Raw genomic sequence first — 27,327 nt, 5'->3', positions numbered from 1 at the left:
TTTTGAATACTAGTATAAAATGCTTTTAAAGCCCCATTGCATAGGATGAAAATCTTAATTTCTAATATGAAATGGTTCTTGGGACAACTTATAACAAAATTAAGGTCACACAAACATGTTCATATATTCCGACCCCTTTGTTCTTTTTGGGCTGATGGTTTTGTTTTATCCATTCCTCATATTGCTGATATTTTTTATTTAGGTTTTTCATTTTTTCATGATCAAATAAGAAATGTTTAAATGATTACTTCATAAGCATATTAATTTACATGAACTGAAATTCACTTAAGTCATGAGTTTTCTGACCTGACCAAATTAATCACAAAGACCTTTCAAATAATATTTTATGTATTAAAGCAGATGAAAAATAAAATAATTTACATTCACATGCATTTACCATTTCCACTGTTCTTAGCATGTTAAACATCGAACAATATTATCAAAATAATATGCGTCTACTCAGGAATTTTCAAAATGGTTTTATCCCACACAGGCTCCCTCTCCAGATAATGAAAATCTGAATTGTTGTCCGGAGGGTGTGCGGCGGAGGCTGCTTGATGTGTCCTAAAGCTCCGGCCTCTCTTTCCATTGGCTGTTGTTCCAAGTGCATCTTTGGCCTTTTCAGTGCATCGTGGCCGGCTGCATTGCCCACTGTCCCTGGGTTTGATGGTGCTGCCATAATCGGTGCAGCTCTTTAAACTGTTCCACAGTCTGATCTTTTAAGTCGGGATTTGAGATCTGCAGACGGATGCTATCAGTTGACCAAGACAGTTCACCAGAAAACATCTCGGTAAGAATCCGAGCCACAACTGGAACGACCTGATTTAAGAAGAGAAACAAACAGGGCACAGATTATGTTTAACATTCCAAGAGCCACTATGAAGCATGTGGAAGTAAGCGCGCCCTCAAAAAACACTGCCCAGAGCTGCCAATGCTCAACGGACATTTGGCCTTCCATTTCTGAGCATCCATCCAATTTTATCCTAGGGGGAGCAAATGGGAAAAGCCGACCATGATAAAATGACGGTCCACTGCATGGTACAGTCACGCTGCAAAACACACAGATGGCAATTCAGCTTCCTAAATCAAAGGAAACAAAGCTGGAACATCAGGACGAAACCTACTCAAATAAAAGGAGCTCATGTGCATGGTCAGCATTTGGTGGAAGGCCTAACGTTTAAAGTGGAACACACACAACCCTTGTTGGTAAGGCGATGTATGATACGCACAAACAAACACCAAAATGCTTCATCATGCACATTACCAAGTTTTCTCTGCAGGAAAACACACTACAGGGAAACCTGCCCCTTCCCATTTCCTTGTCGTTTCTTGACTGCTACAGATGAAGCAGAGGATGTCCACACTTTAAACAAAATGCAAGAAGTGTACACCATGTATCATTTCCACCTCTGAAGCAATTCTAGACTGCATTCCCCAAAAATAACACTATTAGAACAACCGCAACAAACGTGTGTCATGGCTGAACAAAATGGTAGCACATGACAGGAAATTAGACTGGTGATTCACATTTCTCACTAGAGATCTTAATATAAAGACTAACGCAGGCAGAACTGGCGCTGGTCAACACGGACGACAGCGACTAAACACCTTTCTTCCAGTCAATGGCATACTTGTTTACACTGCAGATTCTGTTTCATATGAATCGCTGGTGCACCACTAGAACCAAACCACATAACGGAAATAACAGCAAACACCTGAGTGTCTGGTGAGAGCCTCAACCGAAGGAAAACTGAACATCTGCTGTATTGTCTTCTACATGACCAACATTTAAGAGGAAAACAGCAGAAGCTGTCAAATCAAGCAGAACTACTGCTGTAATCCAAATGAATGACCCTCTGACCAGTCCATTTCATTCCCTTAGGTGTGTTGGTCCACCCAGCTGCTCAGTCTGTGTGGAGCTCTCCCCTTATCTGCAGACGCTTCTCCGGGATTCTCTGCTCCAGAACACTGAATTCTGTATTAACGGGCAACTCTTAAATCAGGCCTGTATTGGTCTGTTTGTCCTGCACTGGATGCTCGGTTACTGCTAGCACGGGCATTGGCTCCCTGTGAGCCTAAACAGAGAGCATTCAACAATGGACTGTTGTGATGTATGATTTTGCATATAACTTGATAAATGTTTTGTATGTCTTTATTTGTAATTTAGATAGATAGATAGATATTAGGTAAAGCAATGTAATTTAGTGTTACTTTGGTGAGAGGCATTCGTGTTTGCCCTCCCTTTACGACTAAGTCTCTTTGTAATTTTACAACAGGATTTAGGGGATGTGTCTTAAACCAGTTTGGCGAGTGCTAAAGTCTTTCTCTCATCCCCCACACAAAGCCAGGTTAGCTTAACATATGGTGTTGGGGGGTTGCAGGTGTTAAGATGTACTATTTCCCCCCATTGGTCTGAGATATGGCTGTTTGGAATTGGCTTGCCTCGGAGGCCTTTAAGTACCATGATTTTCTATTGGCTGTAGGGGTTGGACAGAAAACCTGTAAATTTGCTTGCTCAACCATATTCTGTCTCTCTTACTAACAACTGAAAGAAGCATCTCTCTAACCAACATATGATGAAGAAGCATCTCTTGCTAACAACTGAAGAAGACCATTACACCATGAACTGAAGACAACACAATGAGGAGCACAGCTTCAGCCATTTTGAACAGACATGTGGCTAAAAGGTGAGCACCAATGATGCCTTAACTAGAGACATTTTAAGTAACTACAAGTCTGTGTGCCATCTGAATTACACATCGCCATTTAATCAGGTTGTATGGTTGCCAATATTCAAATGTACTTTGAAGACTTCTATAAGACTCTACATCTGGTGACGTCTTCACATGATGTGCTTCAAGTACCAATACACTCTGACAATGCAAGACTGCATTGTTTATAATGGTAGTGGATCAAGCAGCTCGTCTTGGTGGTTTGCCACTCCAACAATCGTACTTGATCACCCATTAACCTTCTTTGTCAATCACACTTGACAATCGCACTCGATTCACCAAGGGGACCCCATAGATGTGTTGCAAAGACACTTCCATGGGAAAAAGTGGGTTGTGACACCAATGAGGCTGAGAAACACACGGCTGTTTAAGCTATGAGTCGAGTATGACAGTGAGCAAAAACAGGAAAACCCACTTTGCAAAGAAATGTTTTAAATTTTCAAGTATTTGGGATGCAAGGAACTGTGTTTACCACCTACTAAATCAGCGTTAACAAAAAAAAAAATACAGTATACACGAAAACGTACAGTATAACAGCTGCTCCTTCTACTTACAGATTACAGAGCTAAACATTGCTTATATTTTGCATCAATTCTCTTTCAGAATCATAATGAATATATACATATAAAAAATAATGCACTAATGGAAAGCCTCTGGCTCATTACACTGTATATGCTGCACTAAAATGCTAAATAACTAAAACTACAAGTTTAATTATTATTATGTCTTCTCAGTAATAGGAGGGATCCTATATTCTTAAAATCTCGAGTCACTCAACAAACAACCACCAACCAGGAACAAGAAGCACTGACTGGGAATATCCTAATATAATACATTTTTATAAGAAATTAAACATCACATTTCAACACATATTATTATTGTTGTTATTATTATTAATAATAACATTTTATATTATGCCTTTCCATTATGACTCCCGGAACGCCCCGGGATTCCCCCAGGAAAAAGTAGAAGTAAGTATCCAGGGAGAGGAAAGTCTGGGCATCTCTGCACATGGTGTTGCCCCCGCAACCCGATCTCGGATAAGCGGAAGAGGATGGATGGATGGATGGATGATGACTCCCTCTTACGTAAAGTAAAAGCACAGGTGTATTTCATGCCAATGTATTCTTTAAAGGTTTGCTCTGAATTACTTGAGGGATTGTGTTTGAAGCCGTACTTCTATACATGCATGTTTAAGCTCAAATTCAATTAAGTGCCATGTGTAGAATACAACATAATACATTAAATGCAGCTCAGAGTAAATATAAGAAGCAAGTACAAGTCACCAATCTGAGCTGTGGACAAAAGCTGTCCCGTAGTCTATGGTTGTAAGTGCCACTGGTTCAGCACCACTCAAGAGGGAGAAGGTGACACTGTAGGATGGCTGACCTTATCACCTGACTCATCTCACAACACTGTATATAAGGACACTACCCTTCTACTTGATATTTTATTTTGTTTTTTATTGTTTAGGTTCATTTAGTTTTTTTCTTTCTTTGGTACTTATTCTTTAATATCATTGCCTAATCTTATCTGTTTCTCTTTTCTTGTAAAGCACTTTGAGCTTCATTGGCTGTATAAAAATGTGCTATTGAAATAAATGTTGTTTAATGAATACTGGCAGCATGTGTTGGTGTGTGTCCTGTTTAACAGTAATATCCTGTGCTGAGCTCACCCCGTGTACGACCCATGGTTCTGAGCTCAGCAGGTGCTGAACGTTATCCAGCCAGGGAGTATGGACCCCACAGTTGGGGAGCACAGACAAAGATAAGTGATGTTCAATGCAGTGTGTTCTCTTGATATTATCTGCAATATATTACTGAGGGAGCCTGAATACACTGCTGCATAATGAAGACAACTGGACTGAAAGCTACTGACATATTGAAATATTACTTTACACCAGCAGCAGCTATACCTTCAATAGGTCATTGCCTTATTCCAAGTTTGCAAATGAATAAAGGTAGGATGGCACGACAGAGAAGAAGAAATGCAGTGTTCAGCTTACAATTCCTCCTAATAGCTCAATATCTATAAATATAATTGGACCATGGGATACACACGACAGAGCCCTGCCCGCCAACTCTAACCTTCTTCCCGCGTCCACCCTCGATGTCGAGGACTTATCCCTACCGATGAAGTAACTTTCACCAGAGTTGACTCCATCGTCACAGACGATCCTGCAGATAACTTTTATTCCCCGAAGAATTTCTTAACAGTCTTACTCCCACTGGCATGCCTCCGCCTAAACTCAAAATTAAAATTGGTTCAGTCGTCATGCTTCTCAGAAACCTCATGCCAGCAAGAGGTCTCTGTAATGTTACTAGACTGACTGTTACCAGCATTCACCACAATGTACTGGAGTGTAAAACTATTGCGGCTCTTACCTCACAAACTGTCCTTATTCCCTGGATTTCCCTGACCCCATCAGATTCAAATTTGCCTTTTACTTTTACACGCAGACAATTTCCTGTTAGATTAGCCTTTGCAATGACAATTAATAAGGCAAAGGGCCAGACTTTCAAAAAGATACGCCTGTATCTGCCAAAACCAGTTTTCAGTCACAGACAGTTGTATGTTGCTCTCTCCAGAGTTCCATCTTTTCATTCACTCATAGTCGTATCCTCAAACCCACCCCATTTGGACACCTGTGTCTTTCAGGAAGTGTTCACCCATTAATGAATAATTATGTGACATATGCTATCCCGCGGGTTGGCTAGTTTTAATTAAATAAAAAAAATAAAATAAAACTATTTTGAGAAATACTGTACTAAGTACATAAAATTAAATCAGTAATTAAATGCAGGTATGCCACCTTTCACTTTGCTAAAAATAGAATGTACTATAAATGTTATTTTTATTTCTTTCAACAAACTAAGAAATGTATTTAATGCAAAAGATATAGATTATTTTGAAATGCTTTCATCACCCTGGGCTTCATACCTAGTAAATGTAAGTGGACACATACCTGAACAATGATGAGCTTCTTTTCTTTTGGCTTCCTGTCAGGCCAGACTTCTCCAAAACAGAAATAAATTTCAAAAGGAGGAGGTGCATTCGTCTCCCCTTTCTGGTACAAAATAAGTTCTGTTACAAATACAAAAAATAAAATATTGGAATTGGTTAAATTGTGTGAATATGGTCATATTTTGCAGTAAACTATCATTCATTCCAGGTTGTGTAGCAAATAAAACTGGTCTGTTTAACATTGGGCTGGAAAAAAGACTCAATTCACTCCTTTTGAAACACGTATGTCTTTTAAATTTAAAGATTTCCTCAACTGTTCAGAGGGAAAATGGTAAAATATGTAATTCAGACTAAATTATGCATAAAGCCCAAAGAATCTTTTTTCAAGTATGAATGCTCCCAAAATGAAAAAGTAGCCAAGTGAATATCATTTGGATGTTTAAAATTCTCAACTGTAGAAAACTGGTTAGCCCAACTGCTGCACAAATAACTAATCTAAAAATACAAGGGTTAATCAAAATTTAAAGGAAATTTGAAAATTATGTGAGAACCACATAGTTCATGACAGCTTATGGGTAATTCAAACACGTGCAGTGCAGCACTCTGCTGTTGGTTTAGTTGAAGCCCAGGTCAAGTGAACATGGACCCTCCACTGTAGGATTTGCACTTTTTTTGAACAACGTACCACAGTGAGATTTATTTGGGCAGAGGGAGTGATACTTGCTGAAATTCATGTAATAACTGCAGTACAGAACACTGGACGATGATCCATTACACTGAGTAATTACAATTACAATTCTTTCCCCATGAGAAAGTAAGTTGGACTCGTGGAGGTCCAAAATGTTGAGATTCATCAAAATCTCGATGTCGAATTTTTGGACAATTATAATATTTTCCCCATACTTTGTATACGAGAAAGTAAAAAAAAAAAAGGAAAAGCAAGTGTTGTATCAAGTTACCTCAAGTCAAGTCCATATTAACTCACAAACCACTGATATTTTAAAATGTAAGCCGAGTAATACAGTAATCCCTCGCTATATCGCGCTTCGACTTTCGCTGCTTCACTCTATCGCAGATTTTAAATATAAGCATATCTATAAATATATATCGCGGATTTAATGGGTCTTTTAATTTATAGTACATGCTTCCTCAGTTTGTTTGCCCAGTTGATTTCATACAAGGGACGCTATTGGCAGATGGCTGAGAAGCTAACCCATCCAAAGCACGTATTACGTATTAAATAAAACTCCTCAATGATATACGATGTGCTTCCCGCGCGGTGCTTGATTGTTTGCTTTTCTCTCTCTCACACGCCCTCTCTGACATTCTCTGCGCCTGACGGAGGGGGTGTGAGCAGAGGGGCTGTTTGCCTAGAAGATACTGACGCTCCTCTAAAAATGCCGCTTTATTGCGGTGCTTTGGCATACTTAAAAGCACGTATTGATTTTTTGATGGTTTGCTTTTCTCTTGGTCTCTCTCTCTGTGACATTCTCTTCTCCTGACATGCATTCTTTGAAGAGGAAGATCTATTTGCATTCTTTTAATTGTGAGAAAGAACTGTCATTTCTGTCTTGTCATGGAGCACAGTTTAATCTTTTGACTAAAGGGTGTTATTTCATGTCTAGAGGGCTCTAATAATGTTAACAGTGTGGGAGAGTTTATAAGGGCTTAAAATATATAAAAATAATCATACAAACATATGGTTTCTACTTCGCGGATTTTCATCTGGAATGCAACCCCTGCGATCGAGGAGGGATTACTGTACTTCTTTTGTTTTTGCTATATTTCAAGTAAAATTTAAAGTCGTCGAAATGAGACTCATCCTGGAGTAGACTCCAGATCTCCAAAGTTAAATCAACATCCCTGCTTCAGTTCTATTATGAAGGTAAACACAAAGGAAAAATGTATTAAGCTTTTCTGTTAAAAGATTGTAATAATCACAAGACTAAATGAGTAATTATTTCTCTGAGTATATGAGAAAAGACAGTTATACTGCATTTTTTAAACCAAGTATTAAATCATATTCTTATACATCAACATTGAAAGGGTTGCATCACTGAGATTGTGTTTTAACACTATTAGTAATATCTAATACATTTTAAACAATACTTTAAAAATTAGGTAAAGGCTTATGCAAACAACAAATTTATAATAATGCTCTTCTCACCTTGTAAGAAGCTGTTCAAACTGAAGATTTTGATCTTTTTTTCTCTTTCTATAGGATTCGGTCCAGACAGTTCAAAAACACCCGGTCCAGACCAATATACTTTGCATTGGCACAGACGGATGGCATAGATATCCTGTCCATTTATCTCAAGAATGAGTCCACGGTCCATAACATCCAGAAGTTGATTAGTATAATACATTTGTTTTTGATTGGGAATCTCTGCAGGGTCTGGAAATAGAACTTGCTGCAGAGTTACTGGTCCAAACAAATCAACTTGATCAGGTGTGGGCTCCAAGTTCCCATAATACAGTCGGCAGCCCTGAGGGTTGCTAACAGTCAAAGATCCAGCTTGCCTTCCTCTATACTGGAATTTTATGTCCAAGTCGGTCACTAAAATACATAGTATAAGGAAACGACACATTTAGGTGAATGCAACATTTACATAAAACAGCTTAATGCATCTCAGCTTCTCAGGTTCTTTCGTTAGTCAACAGCCAAGTTATCCTAGTGTCTCTTAGAGCTAGTTCTTTAATGATTTAACATACACAGCAGCAATAAGTTATATAATAAATATCACATCCTTTCAAAAGTCAATTAGTAACAGAGTATCTCATTAGCACCATTTAATAAGCATTCTAAAAATCACAAATAACTTACATGGCAGCATGTGTGGGCTGATAAGCAGGTCATTTATGCACATTTGTGGCTGGCCTTCTGGTGCTGGGATTGCAGGAATGACTCCATGATCTATAGCACCATGAACAACCTGATGATTTATAGCTCCTTGAATGACATTATTAGGTTCAAACTCTCCATGAACGAAATCTGCAGATATCATTTCTGAATACTGCATGCTAATGGGTACCGTAGAAAGTGTTTCAAAGGACCCATCTTCTATGGCACTGAGGTTGGAAGCAGCAGGATTTAATTGTTCTGGTTGTGAAATGCTGTTGAGATAGAGTCTTTCTTGCTTGCTTTCCAAATAAGAAGGAACCGTTGAATCTGTTAACAAATTGTTATTGTTATTCCATACACAGTATAATGCATCCAAACAAAATTAAACAACTATAAAAAGTTTAATACTGTTGTCCTAAATGCTTTATATTTACAAAAAGGAGATTTTATTTTGTTTAAATGTTATGAGAAGTACAAATGTATTAACCTGATCGATGATATACTGTAATATCTAAAAGGAGTGAATAATATTACAGTAGACAGGAATAAATGTCTAAGCCCTCTGAACTGCAAAATGGTGTCTCAGATTGGAGGGAGAGGTTGGTCCTTTGTGTTACCTAACAAGGTTGACCATAAACTGGTGTGTTCAAGCTTTCTGATGCTCCCACAAGTGTTATATCAAACTTACCATTACAAATGTTCACATATATTCCCCTCTGACTGTCCTTTTCTATGCCAATATAACATATAGCAATCCTTTATTCTTCATGAAGTTTACAATAATTACGTACTTTATTCAAGTAACAGTATTCGTACTTGGCATGGGTGACAGATGAAATATACTCTCATATACTCCTTCTACAGGTCATTCCTGGGCTGCTTACGCATTACATAAAGGAACAAATGCAGAAAAGGTAGGAAAGTGTGTGCAAAGACAATGAAGGAGAACATTCAAGATTTACAGCAACTGTTCTTTCATTTTATGCTGTAATCCTGCCAGACAGGGGACATTTTCTTAGATTGCTTTGCTTAGAAAGAAGAGAATATTCCAGTATTTTACATGTACTTGGCTAACATTTTAACAGGCAAAAATACTGTACATATTAAGGAAAAAAAAAGTCAGATTCTAATCCACAAACAACTGATCATTGCATATCTACCAAAAAGGTTCAGAGGAGATTTAAAATAACCTACTATATATAGATATAAGTTATGTTTTTCAAAATAAAAAAAGTATCATTTTCATATTGCTGCTGTAGAATATAAGTGAAAGAAGAGTTCAAAGCATAAATTTACACATAATCTATATTTCCTTTGTATATTAGGGGAAGCAGAACATGGGCAAGCTAGAAAGAATTCAATTATACTGTACAGGAGGAAAAACAAAAGCCTCTAAAGTTAGTCCCTCCATACAAGTTGTTCCAATATCTAATATCTAATTTTTTCAAAGTTATCAAGGTGTCAGTTTTCACCACACGACTCAGCAGTTTGTTCCAAGTCTCCAAAAACCTTTGTATGTTAAGTGTTTCCTGAATTTAATGGTAAATCCACTTCCTCATAATTTCCAATAGTGTCCACACACACAGTATGTAATTCACTATTTAAATTAATCAGTCAGAATTTTTATTGATCCCACTGAGATCTGTGAAGACTTTAATTCTCTGTGCAACCTTCTCTGCTTAAGACTACATACATTTAGATTCCCTTAGTTTGTGAGAGTAGGACAAACCCATTAGTTTTAAATGGCATCATTTTGTTCATTTCTGCACAGAATCTAGTGCTGCTAAGCCTTTTTGTACCATTATGAGTGGTGCTGTGATCTCATCAACACATTATGCAGTACAAGCATAAGACCTAACATTTTATTTGACATTTTAATTCCTACTGCACAATGCCTACACGACAAGACTGTTCCATCTTGGTGAACCAAAGTTGCTTCAGCATTCAGATCAGCATTTATCATCTTGATAATTAATGTTTCTTTTCTCTGTGTACGGAACTTTTCATTTTCTTGACTAAACTGCAGTCCCCAAGTATTTGCCCAGTTCTGAGTCTTTTTGTTTTTGTTGGCCTCAATATTTAACATTGATTTTAACTATACCACAATTAATGTCATTAACATAAATTAGAAAGAGTACAAACCACAGACCTGTGAAAGTAATCTCTGATGATCCCATCCCATGTAGAGTATTTTGCTGTTATCTGTACTATTTGTCTTTGGCCAGTTAACCAATATTAAAATTAACATTCAGTGCACAACAGTATTAAAAGGGCTTTTGAAATTCTAAATAAATTAATAATGGTGTATGCTTTTCTGTTGTCTACTCTTCCAGCTGCTTGTTCAAAAACCAATTGGTTTGGCGAGTTCTCCTCTCATTAACCCATGCTGTCTGTTATTTAGCATATTAAATATCATATTAATAGATTTGTCATTTATTTCTGATTATAGATTCCATTGTTTTGCACAGCACAGGAGGTTTTTAATTAACTTTTTTGAGGCGGGTGTCAATTTATAATGACATACAGGAGTGTATTGTTGCAGCTGCCGGCTAACTACAAGAACGCATTCAGCACTACGATCTGGGGACATCAGTTTTGTTTTCGACCTCCAGATCACTTGCATGGAAATAAATCTGAGTCAGATAAGTCAGAGTCTGATTCAGCCATAATAAGCAAAACATTTTCCACAGAGTATTTCACTTTGCGCATTTGCTTCGCTCTTTCACCAAAACCGCCTTTAGCTCTGACGGCTGGCGCCTACATGTAGACAACTTTGGGGGATCGGCAACTGCTCTGCTGCACATTCTTGCCTGCCACAGAAAAACTATTCAGCCCTCAGAGAGTTAAATAGAAGCATATAATACTTTTAAAGCAATTTCTGGTTTTACATTCCTTCAAAACGACAGTTGTTCGGCATTGGAAGTAAGAATGTGCAATCTGATGCAAACTGACTAAGTGTAGAACGATTATGACTGACCTTTGACGGAGTTCTATTTCCTTCCTATCCTTCCTCTCTCTCCTAACCACCCCCAGCACCACTTCTAGAGTTCTCTCAGGTGTTGCATACTCCTACCAGTACAGTTCATGGACCACAACACAAAAGTTGGTGTTGTTATTAAGTAATACATTTCCCTTAAAATGATTCAAAGGCGGCAAATGCTTGATATCCACTTGTTTCAAGAGTTTTGGACAAGCAAACAACAAAAGGAATGTTATGAAACTGTCGTGTGCCTTATGGCCAGCGTACAAAGACACTATCAAACCAAACATCAGTCCATGTTTAAAAACTCTGAGGAGAAAAGTGAAGCCATAAAAAGGGCTGTTTCTGACTACAAAAAACAAACCTGTATTTTTTGTCAAGTAATTGAAACCAAAAATAAAGCTACTGAATGCAGTTACAAAATTGCTCAGTGTGTGGCTTTGAAGGCCAAACATTTCACAGTTGGAGAATTTCTCAAGGAAACTGTTTTGAGAAGTGCGGATATTTTGTGAAGTGACTTACCAAATAAAGAAACAATACTTTTTTGGAATCGAGAAATACCGGCTTCTGTGAGGTCAATCGAGAGACACATAACTGATATAGATCAAAATGTGCTGGTTAAAGAGACAACCAAGTTACAACAAACTGTTGTATTCAGTGTTGCTCTTGACGAAAAGTGTCAATGTGAATGGCATGGCACACCTAGCGATAGTAGCACGATATTGCGACAATGACCATATTTATGAAGAGCTGTGCTGCTTGATACTTCTTGGTCGTACAGCCAAGGAACAGAACATTATAACTGCACTTGTAAGCCATTTCGAAAATCAGAACATTAATATAAATAAAATAGTCTGTGTTACTACTAATGCCACCCCTTGGATGTTTGGAAAGAACAAAGGATTTGTTTAACTTCTTCAAGATCATATAGGACGTCAAATATTGAGCTTCCATTGCATTATACACCAGGGGCCTCATGTATAACGCCGTGCGCAGAACTCGCACTATAACATGGCGTAAGCACAAAAGCCGAAATGTGCTTACGGACAGAAAAATCCAGATGTAGGAATCTGTGCGTACTCCAACTTCCACGTTCTTAAGCTACATAAATCCTGATCAGCGTGAAAACTAACGCTAGTCCACGCGCATTATGTAACGCCCCAAATCCTCCCAGAATTACGCCTCTTTGAATATGCAAATGAATATATATTGCCCTTAAACTCAGCCTTCTGTGAAAAGACAATGGGAAAAGCACGGAGGAAAATACAAGAATTTCAGCGAATACCAAGTGGAGGCAAAGGAAAAACATACTATTTGTTCAAATAAACCGTGGTATAATCAACAAAAGGAAGTTGATCGAGTGACATAGCGTGCTGGAGAGACTTGAAAGCTCACGATCACAAATTCGCACAGTGCCGGAAATAAAAAAGAAGTCACATATCAAAGTCGCCGTGAAAAGCCGAGTTGTAGCCCACTGTCTGAGTGTCATATGAAAGCTTATTAGGGTACAGAGAAAAAAGGCACACAGTGGGGAAAAAGCACGAAATGTCAACTTCAATCTCGACATTTCCACTTTAATCACGTAGTTTATTTTGTCATTAAAGTATAGTAGAACATCATAAACTTCATCTTAAAATCGTTTAATTAACCAGTTTCTCAAATCACATCGTAATTAAAGTAGCACGTTAAATGCTTTGATCGTCTATGTGCTCTATGTGTGTGAATCACTACTTGCTTCTTAAACCGGCTCTCTTCCTCCAACTAGACACTGAGTCCATTACATTCGTGATATTACAGCTCTCTGAATAACTAAAATACTGAGATGTATACGTGATGTCATTTTCATGATGATAGGAGTTAAAGCACGTTATTAAACAAGTGTTTCACTTCGATGAAATAATTTATTGCAGCAGTACTCAGGGGCGGCTCTAGGCTTGTGGTGGCACTGGGCAGAGGAAGAATCGGTGGCTCCTTCGCCCGCCAATGTCAGTAAAATAGCTTATGCACGGTGGATGGCCTCGTCCATTGCAGACACTGCATAGCCGCCTCGTGCTCATGACACAAGCATTTCACTTTTGCCGAAATTTGTCGCCGCGTTTTTAGCTGTGTTGTTATTTTCACTTTCTGTATTATATTCAATATATATTGGCGTAGCCGTCACTGCAGTCAGTGCTTTTCTTTACCCAAGTAACCGATCGCCACACAATCAGCTCTGTAATAGAAGTTAAGCCATCTGTAAGCTTAGCCGATTCTTCAAAACGCTTAAGGAACATTGAAATATCTTCGTAGTACATGTTTAATTATTCTATCCTTAACGACACTCCCAGTGAAGAATATAGATTATTTAAATGAAGTTAAAGTTTTATCTGTATAATTTAATAAACATATTTTGCTGCATTTCACCTTAAAAATGATATCGTCATCATATGTAAATACGCGCTTTATAAAGTGGCTCAGGTTGTGTAATATTATAACTGTAGTGCAAGTTTACAGTGGGGTGATTGTACTTATAAGTACAAACAGTTCTACAAGGTGCAATTGATTGAGTGCATTTAAAGTTCTTGGGATGAAACTGTTTCTGAACCGCGAGATCTGTACAGGAAAGGCTTTAAAACGTTTTGCAGTGGCTGAGACAGCGTGTCCTTGAAGCTGTATACCGATAATTCTCTTTACGATCAGCTGCTGCTGTGATTCACACTCAGATACAGTGATATAAATACTCCGAGTCGTGCAGTGAGAGTAATATGGAAAAAGATGATCCGCTGTGGCAACTCCTAACGGGAGGAGCTGAAAGAAGAAGAAGAAGAAGAAGAAGGTGCAGTTAGAGTAACAATGCTAAAGCAGTTATGGTATTTGGAATACTATGGCTATTCCCTGGACCATTATATTGTTACAAGTTAATTACAATCAGATGTGTTACACTAATAAACAATATGCTGTTAGTTTCAGTGTATTTATAAAGCCGCGTCAGGAAAATAATGAGTAACCACACAGGAACAGTAGCATTGCTTTGACGCTGGGTGCCGCCAGTCTGCAAAACCGAGCGGAGAACTTACGTACAACAAGGCATGAGGTACCGTGGAAAAGTGCGTGGCCTTATGCCAAGTGTAGGTTTTATACATCGCGATTTGAACGTGGAAAAGTTCTTACGCAACATTTCTGTGCATACGCACCGTTTATACATGAGGCCCCAGGAGTTTTGTGCAAAGAATTAAAACACGATGACTGTCATTGCAAGCTGATGTTTCTGGCTGACACCTTAATGACTTAAACTTGCATTTACAAAGACAGGGTCAAACAGTACTTGAATCTTTTGAGCACTGGAAAGGATTTGTGTCAAAATTAGATATATTTGGCTGTGATATTATCACTAACACAAGTACTTTCCAAATATAAAGGCTCATTCAAATCGATTTACTGTCAACATAGATGAGCTTCAGAAGTATGTTGAAACACTCAAAGGAGAATTTGTTAAAACGAGGTCAAGACTTCCAAATTCATGGGCCCATACTTTCTTACCTCATCAAGCCAACTTAACTGATCTTACTACCACCCCACCTGACCTGTTTCTTTCCGAGTGGATGGATGCTGACAGTTTTGAAATGCAACACATCAAATTCAAGTCATCAGAGTTATGGATGCTAAAATTTGTAGAATTAGAGAAAACTCTGTAAGGAAACTGCTTGGAAAAGTCAGCTGCCATCCTCAATTGCTGGACTTCCCTGCCTGAAGCATTCACCTATTTGAAGAAAGTTGTATTTGCTCTGCTTTTGGCTTTTGGGTCAACCTATACATGTGAACAAATTTTCTCACACATGAAAGCTGTTTTGAGCCCACCGAGAAGTTGCCTAAAACCTGAGCATTCAGAAGCCTGTGTGAAGCTGAAAGTGACAAAATACACATCTGATATTGACCAATTAATTAAGGAGATGCAAGGACAAGGGTCCCATTAATTTATTAATGACTCAGATCAATATTAATCAATGATTGCTCATATTAAAATTTTAATAATGTGTTTTATGTTTGATTTATTTAATTGTTTTATTCTTCAAACTATTGGACTTTCTGTCTTAACAAAATGTACATGTGACAATTTTATAATAATGTCGAAATTATTAATTTCAAAATAATGAGTTCAGATCTTAAATTTTGCAAAACAGTTTTTGTATTTGTCCCTATTTAAATTAAAATACTTAATAATCAACAAAGAATAGAATAGTTATTTAATGTATTGGAAACATGTTAATACAAGATCAAATTAATCTGTTTCAATGGTTTTTGTATATACAAATATGGTTAGCTTAGGTTGGCACGCTGCAACAACACTTCAGCACAACACTACTAAAAGGTTGCCAACCCCTGCATTAAACAAAAATTTAATATTAGAAGCTAAGTGCCTTTAATAAATCCGATTTGGTCTTATGATATTACCGAAGGAAGCACTTTCTTAAATTCTTCTAGCTAGAGCTTTTGGAGAGCATCTTAACATCATAATTCAGAAGTGAAACTGGTCTGTATGATGCATATTATAATACATCCTTAGTTTTCTTTGGTAAGACAGTAATTAATACCTGGCAAAAAAAAAATCTGAGGTAGGATTTTGTTTAGCTCCTATAAACTTTGCTAATAATAGTAGAGCTAACTTATTTGAAAATGTTTTATCAAAAGCCATTGGGTAGCCATTAGAACCTGCTGCTTACTAATAATGAGTGAGTTCTGGTGTCAAAGCAAATGCTGAGAGTGTCAGAGTTGCGCTATTTGTAATGCAACATGAAACTCCTTAGATTATGTCTTACCTTCTTTAAACGGAGTTGAATATGAGGATTATTAGTACTCTCTAAATGTCTGGGTTATATTTTTACTGTCAATAATTTTATCTCCAAATATGCTGGTAATTTCTGTTATTGTGTTTCAAACCTACTGCTTGTTGATTTGTTGAGCTAAGAAGCTAACATTGTTGAAACCCTGCCCAACCCAGGTATTACCAATCTAGTAATATCAACCAATCCAAACTAAACATTTCTTTTTTATGCATCTTCCACATTTGGATTGGGGAGCCATCAAGTTATGAATAACAGCAATTACTTTTTATTCAAAGAACTGCAGTCCCACAGAGGTCTGTTTATAATTAGGATTAATGCAAGTTGAAGATTTTGTTATCTCTATCCCTTTGTTTGTTTTCTGTATGTCAAAATGTTTATGACTTTTTCACAATTAATAAATGTATGCAAATACACTTAGCATGTTGTACAATGAGCAAAGAAGATACAGTATGAACATCTTACCAATGTTAAGCTCACGTAAATCTAGGATCTGTAAGGGAAACAAAAAATTTAATATGTAAATATTGAATTCAGTATTTTTACTTTTTGATTTTAAAATTAAATATTTCACTGTAGGCAGGTGTTCATTACTAATGAATGCATCCACCAACACTTATATACTGTACATGTAAAGTAAATTGATCTAAATTGTACATTTACTAAATTTGCAAATGATATTGTAACAATCTATTTAAAAAGTAATTTATCAAGGAGTAAACATGTGGATATTGCAACCTACACTCTTCTTCAATCATTGGCTTTTGAAAACAAAACAAAAAAAAACAACCTGACAGCTACATTAACTGAGAATAGCTTAGATGGTATTGTGAATTCACACATTAGGAGGTGTTGCTTGGGAAAAAGGTGACCTGGTCTGTCCAGTGCAGCCTGAACCCTCCCAGGAGTGGAAGATGGAAATTAAGGCACTTACTCAAATACAGTACAAGCAGCATTGATCACCTTGAAGGGGAAGTGCAGGGGATTAATGGGAATATTAAATAAGAAGATCCAATGCAAAAAGCATGGTCTGCTCTCAAAACTCAGTACTCTAACTTGCTTTGCTTCAGAAAGAGAGGTTCAATGATCTAGACTGACATGGGTTTTACCAATAGTAGAGGGTGTTTAAAAAAAAAAAAGGTACATAAGCAATGACATTTAAGAGTAAAGTTAATTCCAAGCAAGGTTGATGCCAGCTGTCACTTTAAAGTAAGTTAAAGAAAGGACACAAATGAAAGCTAAGGAATTGCATAGGCATTACTGTATTTAGATGCTTATGTTTAGTATGAATACCACATTTGGGAAGACCATGAATCAAAATGAGAAAAATGCTTATGGGAAAACAAAACATGATTTTGATTATTATAGAAGCACAGTGGGCTATATGCTGTCATAAATGCAACATTGTTAATTTAAAAAAGAAAATTACATCTAGCAGATTAAACCAGAAAAACACAAATAAAGGAGTTGAAAATAATTTGACAGTATATTTTAGATATTAATTTAGGTAAAACTTTAAAAACAGCTATAAAAAATAATGAGTCCTTTAAATATGGAAGTCATTTTAAAAGATCATAAAATTATTTTAAAAATTCCTTGGAAAAAAACTAAATACGGGTGACACAGAAAAATGGGAACTTTTGAAAAGCCCAATAAAAACAGAAGAAATCCAACAAAAAAAATTTATTCACAGCAATTGAACCACTATAACTTGCCTTTTAAGAGACAGTAATCCAAATTATCAATGTCTGAAAATTACGTCCTGTAGATGGCGTCCTCCTGTATGTATGCATTCTTCCAATCTGCTGTTGAGGTTCCCTATTGATCGCTGCAACATCTCAGCTGGGATACCATGAATTTCGTCTTGAATTCTTTGTTTCAATTCATTCAGTGTCCTTGGCGGAGTCGTGTACACCCGACTCTTAAGGTAGCCCCACAAGAAAAAATCACAAATGGAAAAATCTGGTGATCTTGAGGGCCAGGGAATGTCACCGAATCTTGAGATGACACGGTTACCGAACAATTCTCGCACAGCTGCCATTGATTGTCTTGCAATTGATTACTAAATTACTAAATGGCGAGATTGTTTACAGCTCAAGGTCCCTGTTCTGCAGTGCTGCCAACTGTACATGGCTGCCATTACGCATTTCAATAGTTCCCGTTTTTCTGTGTCACCCTGTATGAAGTTAAAACTCATTCAACTGCAAAGACAAAAATTTCCAGAGTGTAAAGAAACCTAATTGTGTCCAAAAATGACTATTATTCAATGAACTCACTTACAAAAAGAAAACACAATACAAAAAGTACATTTGACAGACCTGACCACCTTCATACACTGTTCTGAATGGCATGTACAAAATTCTCTTAATGATAACATGAGTGCTTCAAGGTGGGAACCCAGCTGTATGAATTATGATTATCAAATAAAAAATAAGCAAATTCAAGACATATTAATTTTAATCTCACCATGTCATCTGCATCCTCATCTTCTAACTGATCTAGTAATTAAATAAAAAAGTATAAATTACATTATGAAAAAGTTATAACCACTGGGAAAAGTATATGCAGAAAAAGGTTATTCTTCAGCTAGTTGGATGAATTAAAAAAGACACCTTCAGATTCATCTGAAATGTTAACTATTTTTAAAGTAAGTTGGAAATTCTTTGCCGTTCTTCAATTTGTAAATATGGCGGAGGATGCCATCATCTATATGCTACACCGATTCCTCTCCCACCTGGACAGAGGCAGTGGTGCTGTAAGAATTATGTTTTTGGACTTCTCTAGCGCCTTCAACACCATCCAACGTCTGCTCCTTAGGGATAAGCTGACTGAGATGGGAGTAGACTCACACCTGGTGGCATGGATCGTGGACTATCTTACAGACAGACCTCAATATGTGCGTCTTGGGAACTGCAGGTCTGACATTGTGTTCAGCAATACAGGGGCGCCGCAGGGGACTGTACTTTCTCCGGTCCTGTTCAATCTATATACATCAGACTTCCAATATGACTCGGAGTCCTGCCACGTGCAAAAATTCGCTGATGACACTGCTATTGTGGGCTGCATCAGGAGTGGGCAGGAGGAGGAGTACAGGAAGCTAATCAAAGACTTTGTTAAATGGTGCGACTCAAACCACTTACACCTTAACACCAGCAAGACCAAGGAGCTGGTGGTGGATTTTAGGAGGCCTAGGCCCCTCATGGACCCTGTGATCATCAGAGGTGACTGTGTGCAGAGGGTGCAGACCTTTAAATATCTGGGAGTGCAGCTGGATGACAAATTGGACTGGACTGCCAATACTGATGCTCTATGTAAGAAAGGTCAAAGCAGACTATACTTTCTGAGAAGGTTGGCATCCTTCAACATCTGCAGTAAGATGCTGCAGATGTTCTACCAGACGGTTGTGCGAGTGCCCTCTTCTACGCAGTGGTGTGCTGGGGTGGCAGCATAAAGATGAAAGACGCCTCACGCCTGGACAAACTTGTTAAGAAGGCAGGCTCTATTGTAGGATTAAAGTTGGACAGTTTAACATCTGTGGCAGAGAGACGGGCACTAAGCAAACTCCTGTCAATCATGAAGAATCCACTGCATCCACTTAACAGTGTCATTTCCAGGCAGAGTAGTTTCAGTGACAGACTGCTGTCACTGTCCTGCTCCACTGGCAGACTAAAGAGATCGTTCCTCCCCCACACTATGCGACTCTTCAATTCCACCCGGGGGAGTAAATGCGAACATTAATTTTATTTTTATTTTTTTTTCATTTTTATTACTATTTAATTTAATATTGTTTCTTGTATCAGTATACTGCTGCTGGATTATGTGAATTTCCCCTTGGGATTAATAAAGTATCTATCTATCAGTTTTCCAACTGCTGTACTGGTAATCTACTGACACTTTCACACTATTACTCCAACCTGAGTCACAATCCACTTATTCAAAAGATGTTTTACCATAAGACATTGTGAAAATGTTTGCCAAAACTGGAGACAACACAAATAAAATAATGGGAGCACATGGAGGCGCTTTTGTAACACAAAACACACAAAGCATAAATTCTATATTCAGCTATCCTTTCAGCTTACTGAATGGCTTTGTTCATTCAATTAATCATATAAAGAACTACTATTTCCAAATGGACCAAAGACCAGATACCAAATCGGTCAGTGCTCATTTATAATACAAGTCCTATAAAAGTAGAATAAACCATTTTTCAAAAATGTAGAATTACATTGAAAACATTAATCTAGGGAGGTACCCACAACCCAAGCTGAAGTACTAGTGTAGAATGGCGATCGCAATTTTTGACTAGGGCAGTAAAATGCATTGAGAAAGCTACTGATTATACTGGACCTAAAATAATTAAGATGACAAATTATGTATTGCAAGAATAAAAAAAAAATACCAGAAGAGATATCCATTGTTCTAAATAGTTTACAAAATGGCAATGATTTTATTTTCAGTTTAAAGAAATCTTAGTGGAATTGCAAAAAACACATTTGACATTTGTCTGGCCTAATGCCTATGCAAAAGCAGAAATTTTAAATTTTACCTTCACTTGAATGCTGATCACAAACTTCATATATTTTAAAAGGTTCAACTGGGGTTTTCTTTGTTCCATCATACTTAAGTTTGAACTCTCTGCTCTTATTGAGTGCACATCGAAAATTAGCTTTCCATTTAGCTGGATCTGGTTCATCAAATCCTTCTTTGTATTTTCCTGTTTCCAAAGCCCATGCCTGTTATTAAATGTTTCATTTACATATAATTAGTCACGGATATTGGCAAAAAAAAAATATATATATATTAATTCAACCAATATCATGAAGATTATTCCAGCCCAAAGACCACAGCATAGGAACCAACCTGGATAGTGCACAGATATTTTATATGTGAATTTTAAAAATTTACATATTGAAATTTCTTGTACATAAACTGTGAGGAAAACTGCACAAAAAAAAAGATAAAAAAACCAGATTTGGACATTTTAATGGAAATAAAAGGTTTATGTACAGGAAGTAAAATTTGCTGTATTAAAAAAAAAAACAACTTTGGGCATCCCAGTGAATTCATTACTGGCCACTATGAGATATTTTACAATAGAGGGTAATTTTGCAGTGTTTTGGTCTGAGTATTATAAGGAGGATATTACAGACCTAGAAAATGTCCAAATAAAAGCTATACTTACCCTGGACTGAATAGTATGAGCTACAAGAATAACTAATTCTGTTTATTTAAAACAAATAGCCAATACAAGAGGATATGTATGGCTACTGCATTTTGAAAGTAAAGCCAACCCGTTTGTTACTTTAAAATAAACTTTTTAATGAGGTTATGTGAGGTACAGATGGGAGGCCAGTTGAGTAAATGTCACATAGCTGTAAGAAAGAATTTCTCTGAACAGAAATTAGTTACGGTATATGAACACAGCAGTTCTTTTACATAAACACCATCCCATGGTGATTTAATGTTCCATTAATTAATGTTTACAAGGGTCATATATCTTCATTATTTCTGTTCTTGTATGGAACACAGCCAAATTAAGTAATTTGCTCAGGGTCATGCAGAAAATCAGTGGAGGGTCTGAAATAGCTATTTATCAGGATCACTCTAAACGTTTATGCTCTGGGTTATTCCAACTTCCTCCCTGCTGTAATGTACGTATATCACAACATATTGTACTTGTGTATCAATAATTTCACATAAAATGCAAACATATTATACTAGGTATACAAACATTTTAAACTAGCTTTTACTTCTGCATCAAGACTGGGTTATTATGGAAGAATACTGCACAAGAACAGAATTAATGAAGAAATATGACCCATGTAAACATTCACTAATAAAATGTTCATTCCAGTATGTTCATCAACTACACAATCCATGAAATGTTGTACAATATAAAGGTTTACATGCACTGTTAATTTGTTTTCCTATCCTGATTACTTTTATTACAAGGTGACATCTGAAATGAAGCATATCCTGGTAACACAGGGCTCAAAGAAACAACTCTAGGTAGCAATATTTCACAAGTCACAATCACTCACATTAGAGTTGGCAATGCTCCTAATTTACAGAAGTCTGTGATGCTTAAAAAACTCATGTAAGCACAGGAAAAAGAGGCAAACTTCATACTGTTGGTGCTTAGGTACTACCTAATTACAGTATATAACAAATACTTTTTTTGTTCATTTTGCTTTTCATTCTCCTTGTAAACAAAATAATTTAAAGAGAAAACCTAGAAGCACGAAATCACTCATTATATTTAGCTGCAGTGTTTACAAGCTTCTGCAGATGTTTCATCTGCTTCCATCAAGCATTTGATGTAAAGTGTAAATCTGGCCAGAGCTGCAACCAAACTCGAGGAAAAGAAATCAAGGCCAATATCTTCAACATTGAACATATTTGGAGCTGTAAACATGGCATAACATTCAGGTGCATTTAGGGACATAAATGCTTTGAAAGTTGGAGCATTTTAAATTTACGTTTACTTACTTTATTAAAGAGAATGACATCACATTTTTGTTTATGAAATGCCTTTGTAAAAATGTCATATTCAAAAAAATAACAGCAGCAACAGAACCTACATATATTGCGATACATAAAATATATGCTTTTCAAAACTATTTTACAAATATAATATAGTTCAAAAACCAATCTCAGATATCCTGATAGTGGCTGAAATAGCATGAATTCCTATTTAACTGATGAAAAAATTGCCTTGACTGATGTACTATGGTTGGTTCTGGAGCATCTATGGCTAGCTGCAGTTCATATTTCCAAAACAAACATTTTTGAAAGATGTAAAATTACAGTGGTGTGAAAAACTATTTGCCCCCTTCCTGATTTCTTATTCTTTTGCATGTTTGTCACACAAAATGTTTCTGATCATCAAACACGTTTAACCATTAGTCAAATATAACACAAGTAAACACAAAATGAAGTTTTTAAATGATGGTTTTTATTATTTAGGGAGGAAAAAAAATCCAAACCTACATGGCCCTGTGTGAAAAAGTAATTGCCCCCTGAACCTAATAACTGGTTGGGCCACCCTTAGCAGCAATAACTGCAATCAAGCGTTTGCGATAACTTGCAAAGACTCTTTTACAGCGCTCTGGAGGAGTTTTGGCCCACTCATCTTTGCAGAATTGTTGTAATTCAGCTTTATTTGAGGGTTTTCTAGCATGAATCGCCATTTTAAAGTCATGCCATAGCATCTCAATTGGATTCAGGTCAGGACTTTGACTAGGCCACTCCAAAGTCTTCATTTTGTTTTTCTTCAGCCATTCAGATGTGGATTTGCTGGTGTGTTTTGGGGTCATTGTCCTGTTGTAGCACCCAAGATCGCTTCAGCTTGAGTTGACGAACAGATGGCCGGACATTCTCCTTCAGGATTTTTTGGTAGACAGTAGAATTCATGGTTCCATCTATCACAGCAAGCCTTCCAGGTCCTGAAGCAGCAAAACAACCCCAGACCATCACACTACTACCACCATATTTTACTGTTGGTATGATGTTCTTTTTCTGAGATGCTGTGTTCCTTTTACGCCAGATGTAACGGGACATTTGCCTTCCAAAAAGTTCAACTTTTGTCTCATCAGTCCATAAGGTATTTTCCCAAAAGTCTTGGCAATCATTGAGATGTTTCTTAGCAAAATTGAGACGAGCCCTAATGTTCTTTTTGCTTAAGGGTGGTTTGCGTCTTGGAAATCTGCCATGCAGGCCGTTTTTGCCCAGTCTCTTTCTTATGGTGGAGTCATGAACACTGACCTTAATTGAGGCAAGTGAGGCCTGCAGTTCTTTAGACGTTGTCCTGGGGTCTTTTGTGACCTCTTGGATGAGTCGTCTCTGCGCTCTTGGGGTAATTTTGGTCGGCCGGCCTCTCCTGGGAAGGTTCACCACTGTTCCATGTTTTTGCCATTTGTGGATAATGGCTCTCACTGTGGTTCGCTGGAGTCCCAAAGCTTTAGAAATGGCTTTATAACCTTTACCAGACTGATAGATCTCAATTACTTCTGTTCTCATTTGTTCCTGAATTTCTTTGGATCTTGGCATGATGTCTAGCTTTTGAGGTGCTTTTGGTCTACTTCTCTGTGTCAGGCAGCTCCTATTTAAGTGATTTCTTGATTGAAACAGGTGTGGCAGTAATCAGGCCTGGGGGTGGCTACGGAAATTGAACTCAGGTGTGATACACCACAGTTAGGTTATTTTTTAACAAGAGGGCAATTACTTTTTCACACAGGGCCATGTAGGTTTGGATTTTTTTTTCGCCCTAAATAATAAAAACCATCATTTAAAAACTGCATTTTGTGTTTACTTGTGTTATATTTGACTAATGGTTAAATGCGTTTGATGATCAGAAACATTTTGTGTGACAAACATGCAAAAGAATAAGAAATCAGGAAGGGGGCAAATAGTTTTTCACACCACTGTAAATTCTATGGTGAGCTTTCTTTATAAAATTGTTGGCTGCAGTGGTTTAGTATTGTTTGACAGAAACTTTCACAGTCAGTGAAATAATGAATCATTATGGTTTAGAGAGTGTCACACCTAGAAAGCTCCCCTCCTTCTTCATTTATTACTAGGCAAGTTAAATGATTTTTTTGTTTTTCTTCCTTGTACTTTTTACTTTGATGGTTAAAAAGATTATTTTACTTACTTGATACAACTTCAAACTGCAGGAAAAGAAGGTTTACATGAGCTGCTGAAATAACAGCAATTTAGATAATGTACCAATTAGAATGGGTGGTATGTAGTATAACAGAGTTTTTTCCAGTCTTACAGAGGAGATGACATACTTGAAATACATTTTCTCAATTAAAAGAAAAATATTTAGGTCTGATGAATTGAATCAAGGAATAATAAATTACTAACTTTATTGCATAACAGAATTTTAATACTTAATGCTTTCCAACATTAACAATTACAATATTTTCTTATCAAAGATGAAGCATCAGAATAATTTATTGTGGGATCACCAGCAATTCCCAAATTATTTTGGCCATTAATACTGTATAACATTTTTTCATAATTATCTTCTTTAATGTAAATCTAGTAGTTATCCAGTCAGACAGTCACTCTGTCTAATAGTGTATCTCATTGTTAGGACAGAAATGTGATTATCTAAAAAAATGTAAGCAACTGGTGCAAGAGCAAAACGTTTTATCAACATTCAGCTTGAAACAGTTTGCATCACAATGAAAAAAACTGCTCCGCTTGCTATCAGTCTCACTGCTATGTTTCTGTTTCCCTATGTTTACTATACAATGTTTTGAGTAAAATTAATTTTGTATCATCTTCTAGCAGTCCTCATGTCCTTTTGAGGTAATTGTTTTCAGGCTCTTCTTAATTTCAGCTTACTACGCCAGTCTTTCTAGATGAGCAATACCATTCAGAGTTAGAACGAATTCTGCAGTTCTCTAGATTTTCTCATATGTCATTATATATATAGAAAGAAATATAATATTGGTTTGTAATTTGAAAATTATTTTTTATATGTTTGTAATGTAAACAAATATTATTGTTTAATTCTTTACATAAACCTTTAAAACTGCCACCCTATAAATATTTCTCAAGTAACCAATACATGTGAATTACCAGTACATTACTACCACTGCCAACTGCCCCCATGGTATTGGTTCCATCTATTTGTTCCAAATAGGAACCCTAAAGACCCATAAATTAATGATCAGTTATAGTACACCATATTTTTGACATACACCAAATCTTCTCATCTATTCACTTTTACCTGGACTAGACTGTACCACTTCCTGTTCAGCTCCTATGCTTTGCATTACACTCTTTACATTTTTTTATTCAGAACTTGCAGCCTACTTCTATTGTTCATTTGTGTTGGTGTGAGATTCTGGCAAGAAAATTAGTCAAATGTCAAAGGTGGTCTTCTGTGGTAACTGAAAAGCACAGCTTATAAGAATGATTTGCACCTTCTACATCCAGCCAGTGTGCTGAACCTATTAAGACCTTCTGAGTTACATAGTACGCAGCACTGATTACAAGTTGTAGAAGTGGAGATATTGGGGTCCTGTCTTGTATTATCTATTTATTGACTACCACTGTCAGTTGCCATTTATGCAGTTTTTTTATCCACCTTAATAAAAGGAAAAATGTTTGTGTGCCTACCTGTGTATTTATCCAGTTGCTAAGTCTCTGTCATTCCAACAGATAGCACATCAGAAACATTAATGCTGCTTTTACAAATCCCATGCCAAATGGCATATAACACAGACATATGCATTGCATGCTGCACTGCAGATGGTAATGTTAAAGTCTACATTGATTACTTAGATTTCAACCTGTCTTAGATGGGGAGCACTAGTGTTATATAAAGTAGTAAACTGAACCTTTAAACACTTCAGTCCCTAAAGACAGCATTTGAGATTTCTTTTTTTTCAAATGTATATTAATTTCCATTTGTCTATTTAACCGGCAGGAGGTGCACATACACAATTCCAAACAATGCTGGGAAGTTTCTCATTGGCTATAGACCATTAGTTGTAAAAGTCAAAAGAATATATGCATCCTAGTAAAGAAGAAGAGGAGAGAGGTTGGGAGCATGCGCTGATAGCACGTTGCCGCACCCATCACATGCTGAACCACCTGGATTGGGACCCAAGTGTAGCAGGTAAGAAGAAGTCCAGTTAGAAAAAAAAATACTTGAAGCTTTGGGTGTCAAAAAAGAATGGGGACAAGCTTCCAAAGACCCAGATTTCCCTGGTCATAGCTTATTTGCATCACTTTTTTGAGAAGTGATTTGCTAGTTAATTGCAATCCGACCACCTACTACAGATGCATACATGTGAATCAATTTTTTTTCTGAGTTCACTTTGAACATTAAATATAAAATACATATATAATATAATATAATAATAATAATATATTATTATATATTTATATATATAATATAAATTATATTATATTATATTATATATAAATTATATAAAATAAATATATAATACAGCAAAATATTATACT

At 36.7% G+C, this 27,327-nt stretch overlaps 1 protein-coding gene across 4 annotated transcripts in view; it reads right to left on the bottom strand.

Annotated features, from left to right (window-relative positions):
- Positions 1-330: 330 nt before the first annotated feature.
- irf5 (interferon regulatory factor 5) overlaps positions 331-27,327 on the bottom strand; it is an 80,176-nt gene continuing 53,179 nt past the window's right edge. For all 4 annotated transcript variants that reach the window (XM_039761431.1, XM_039761432.1, XM_039761430.1 and 1 more), the window contains 7 exons: positions 20,888-21,074; positions 18,805-18,836; positions 16,804-16,831; positions 8,521-8,865; positions 7,864-8,253; positions 5,698-5,816; positions 331-819 (listed from right to left, as the gene is read on the bottom strand). In XM_039761431.1, coding sequence (XP_039617365.1) covers positions 622-819; positions 5,698-5,816; positions 7,864-8,253; positions 8,521-8,865; positions 16,804-16,831; positions 18,805-18,836; positions 20,888-21,074 — 1,299 coding nt within the window. In that variant the 3' untranslated portion in view covers positions 331-621. The remainder of the gene's footprint in view (positions 820-5,697; positions 5,817-7,863; positions 8,254-8,520; positions 8,866-16,803; positions 16,832-18,804; positions 18,837-20,887; positions 21,075-27,327) is intronic.

The sequence above is a fragment of the Polypterus senegalus genome, chromosome 8 (genome assembly GCF_016835505.1).
Source record: "Polypterus senegalus isolate Bchr_013 chromosome 8, ASM1683550v1, whole genome shotgun sequence".
NCBI classification, from domain to species: domain Eukaryota; kingdom Metazoa; phylum Chordata; class Cladistia; order Polypteriformes; family Polypteridae; genus Polypterus; species Polypterus senegalus.
The sequence above is the reverse complement of the archived record's forward strand: the minus strand, read 5'-3'. Positions and strand labels throughout refer to the sequence as shown.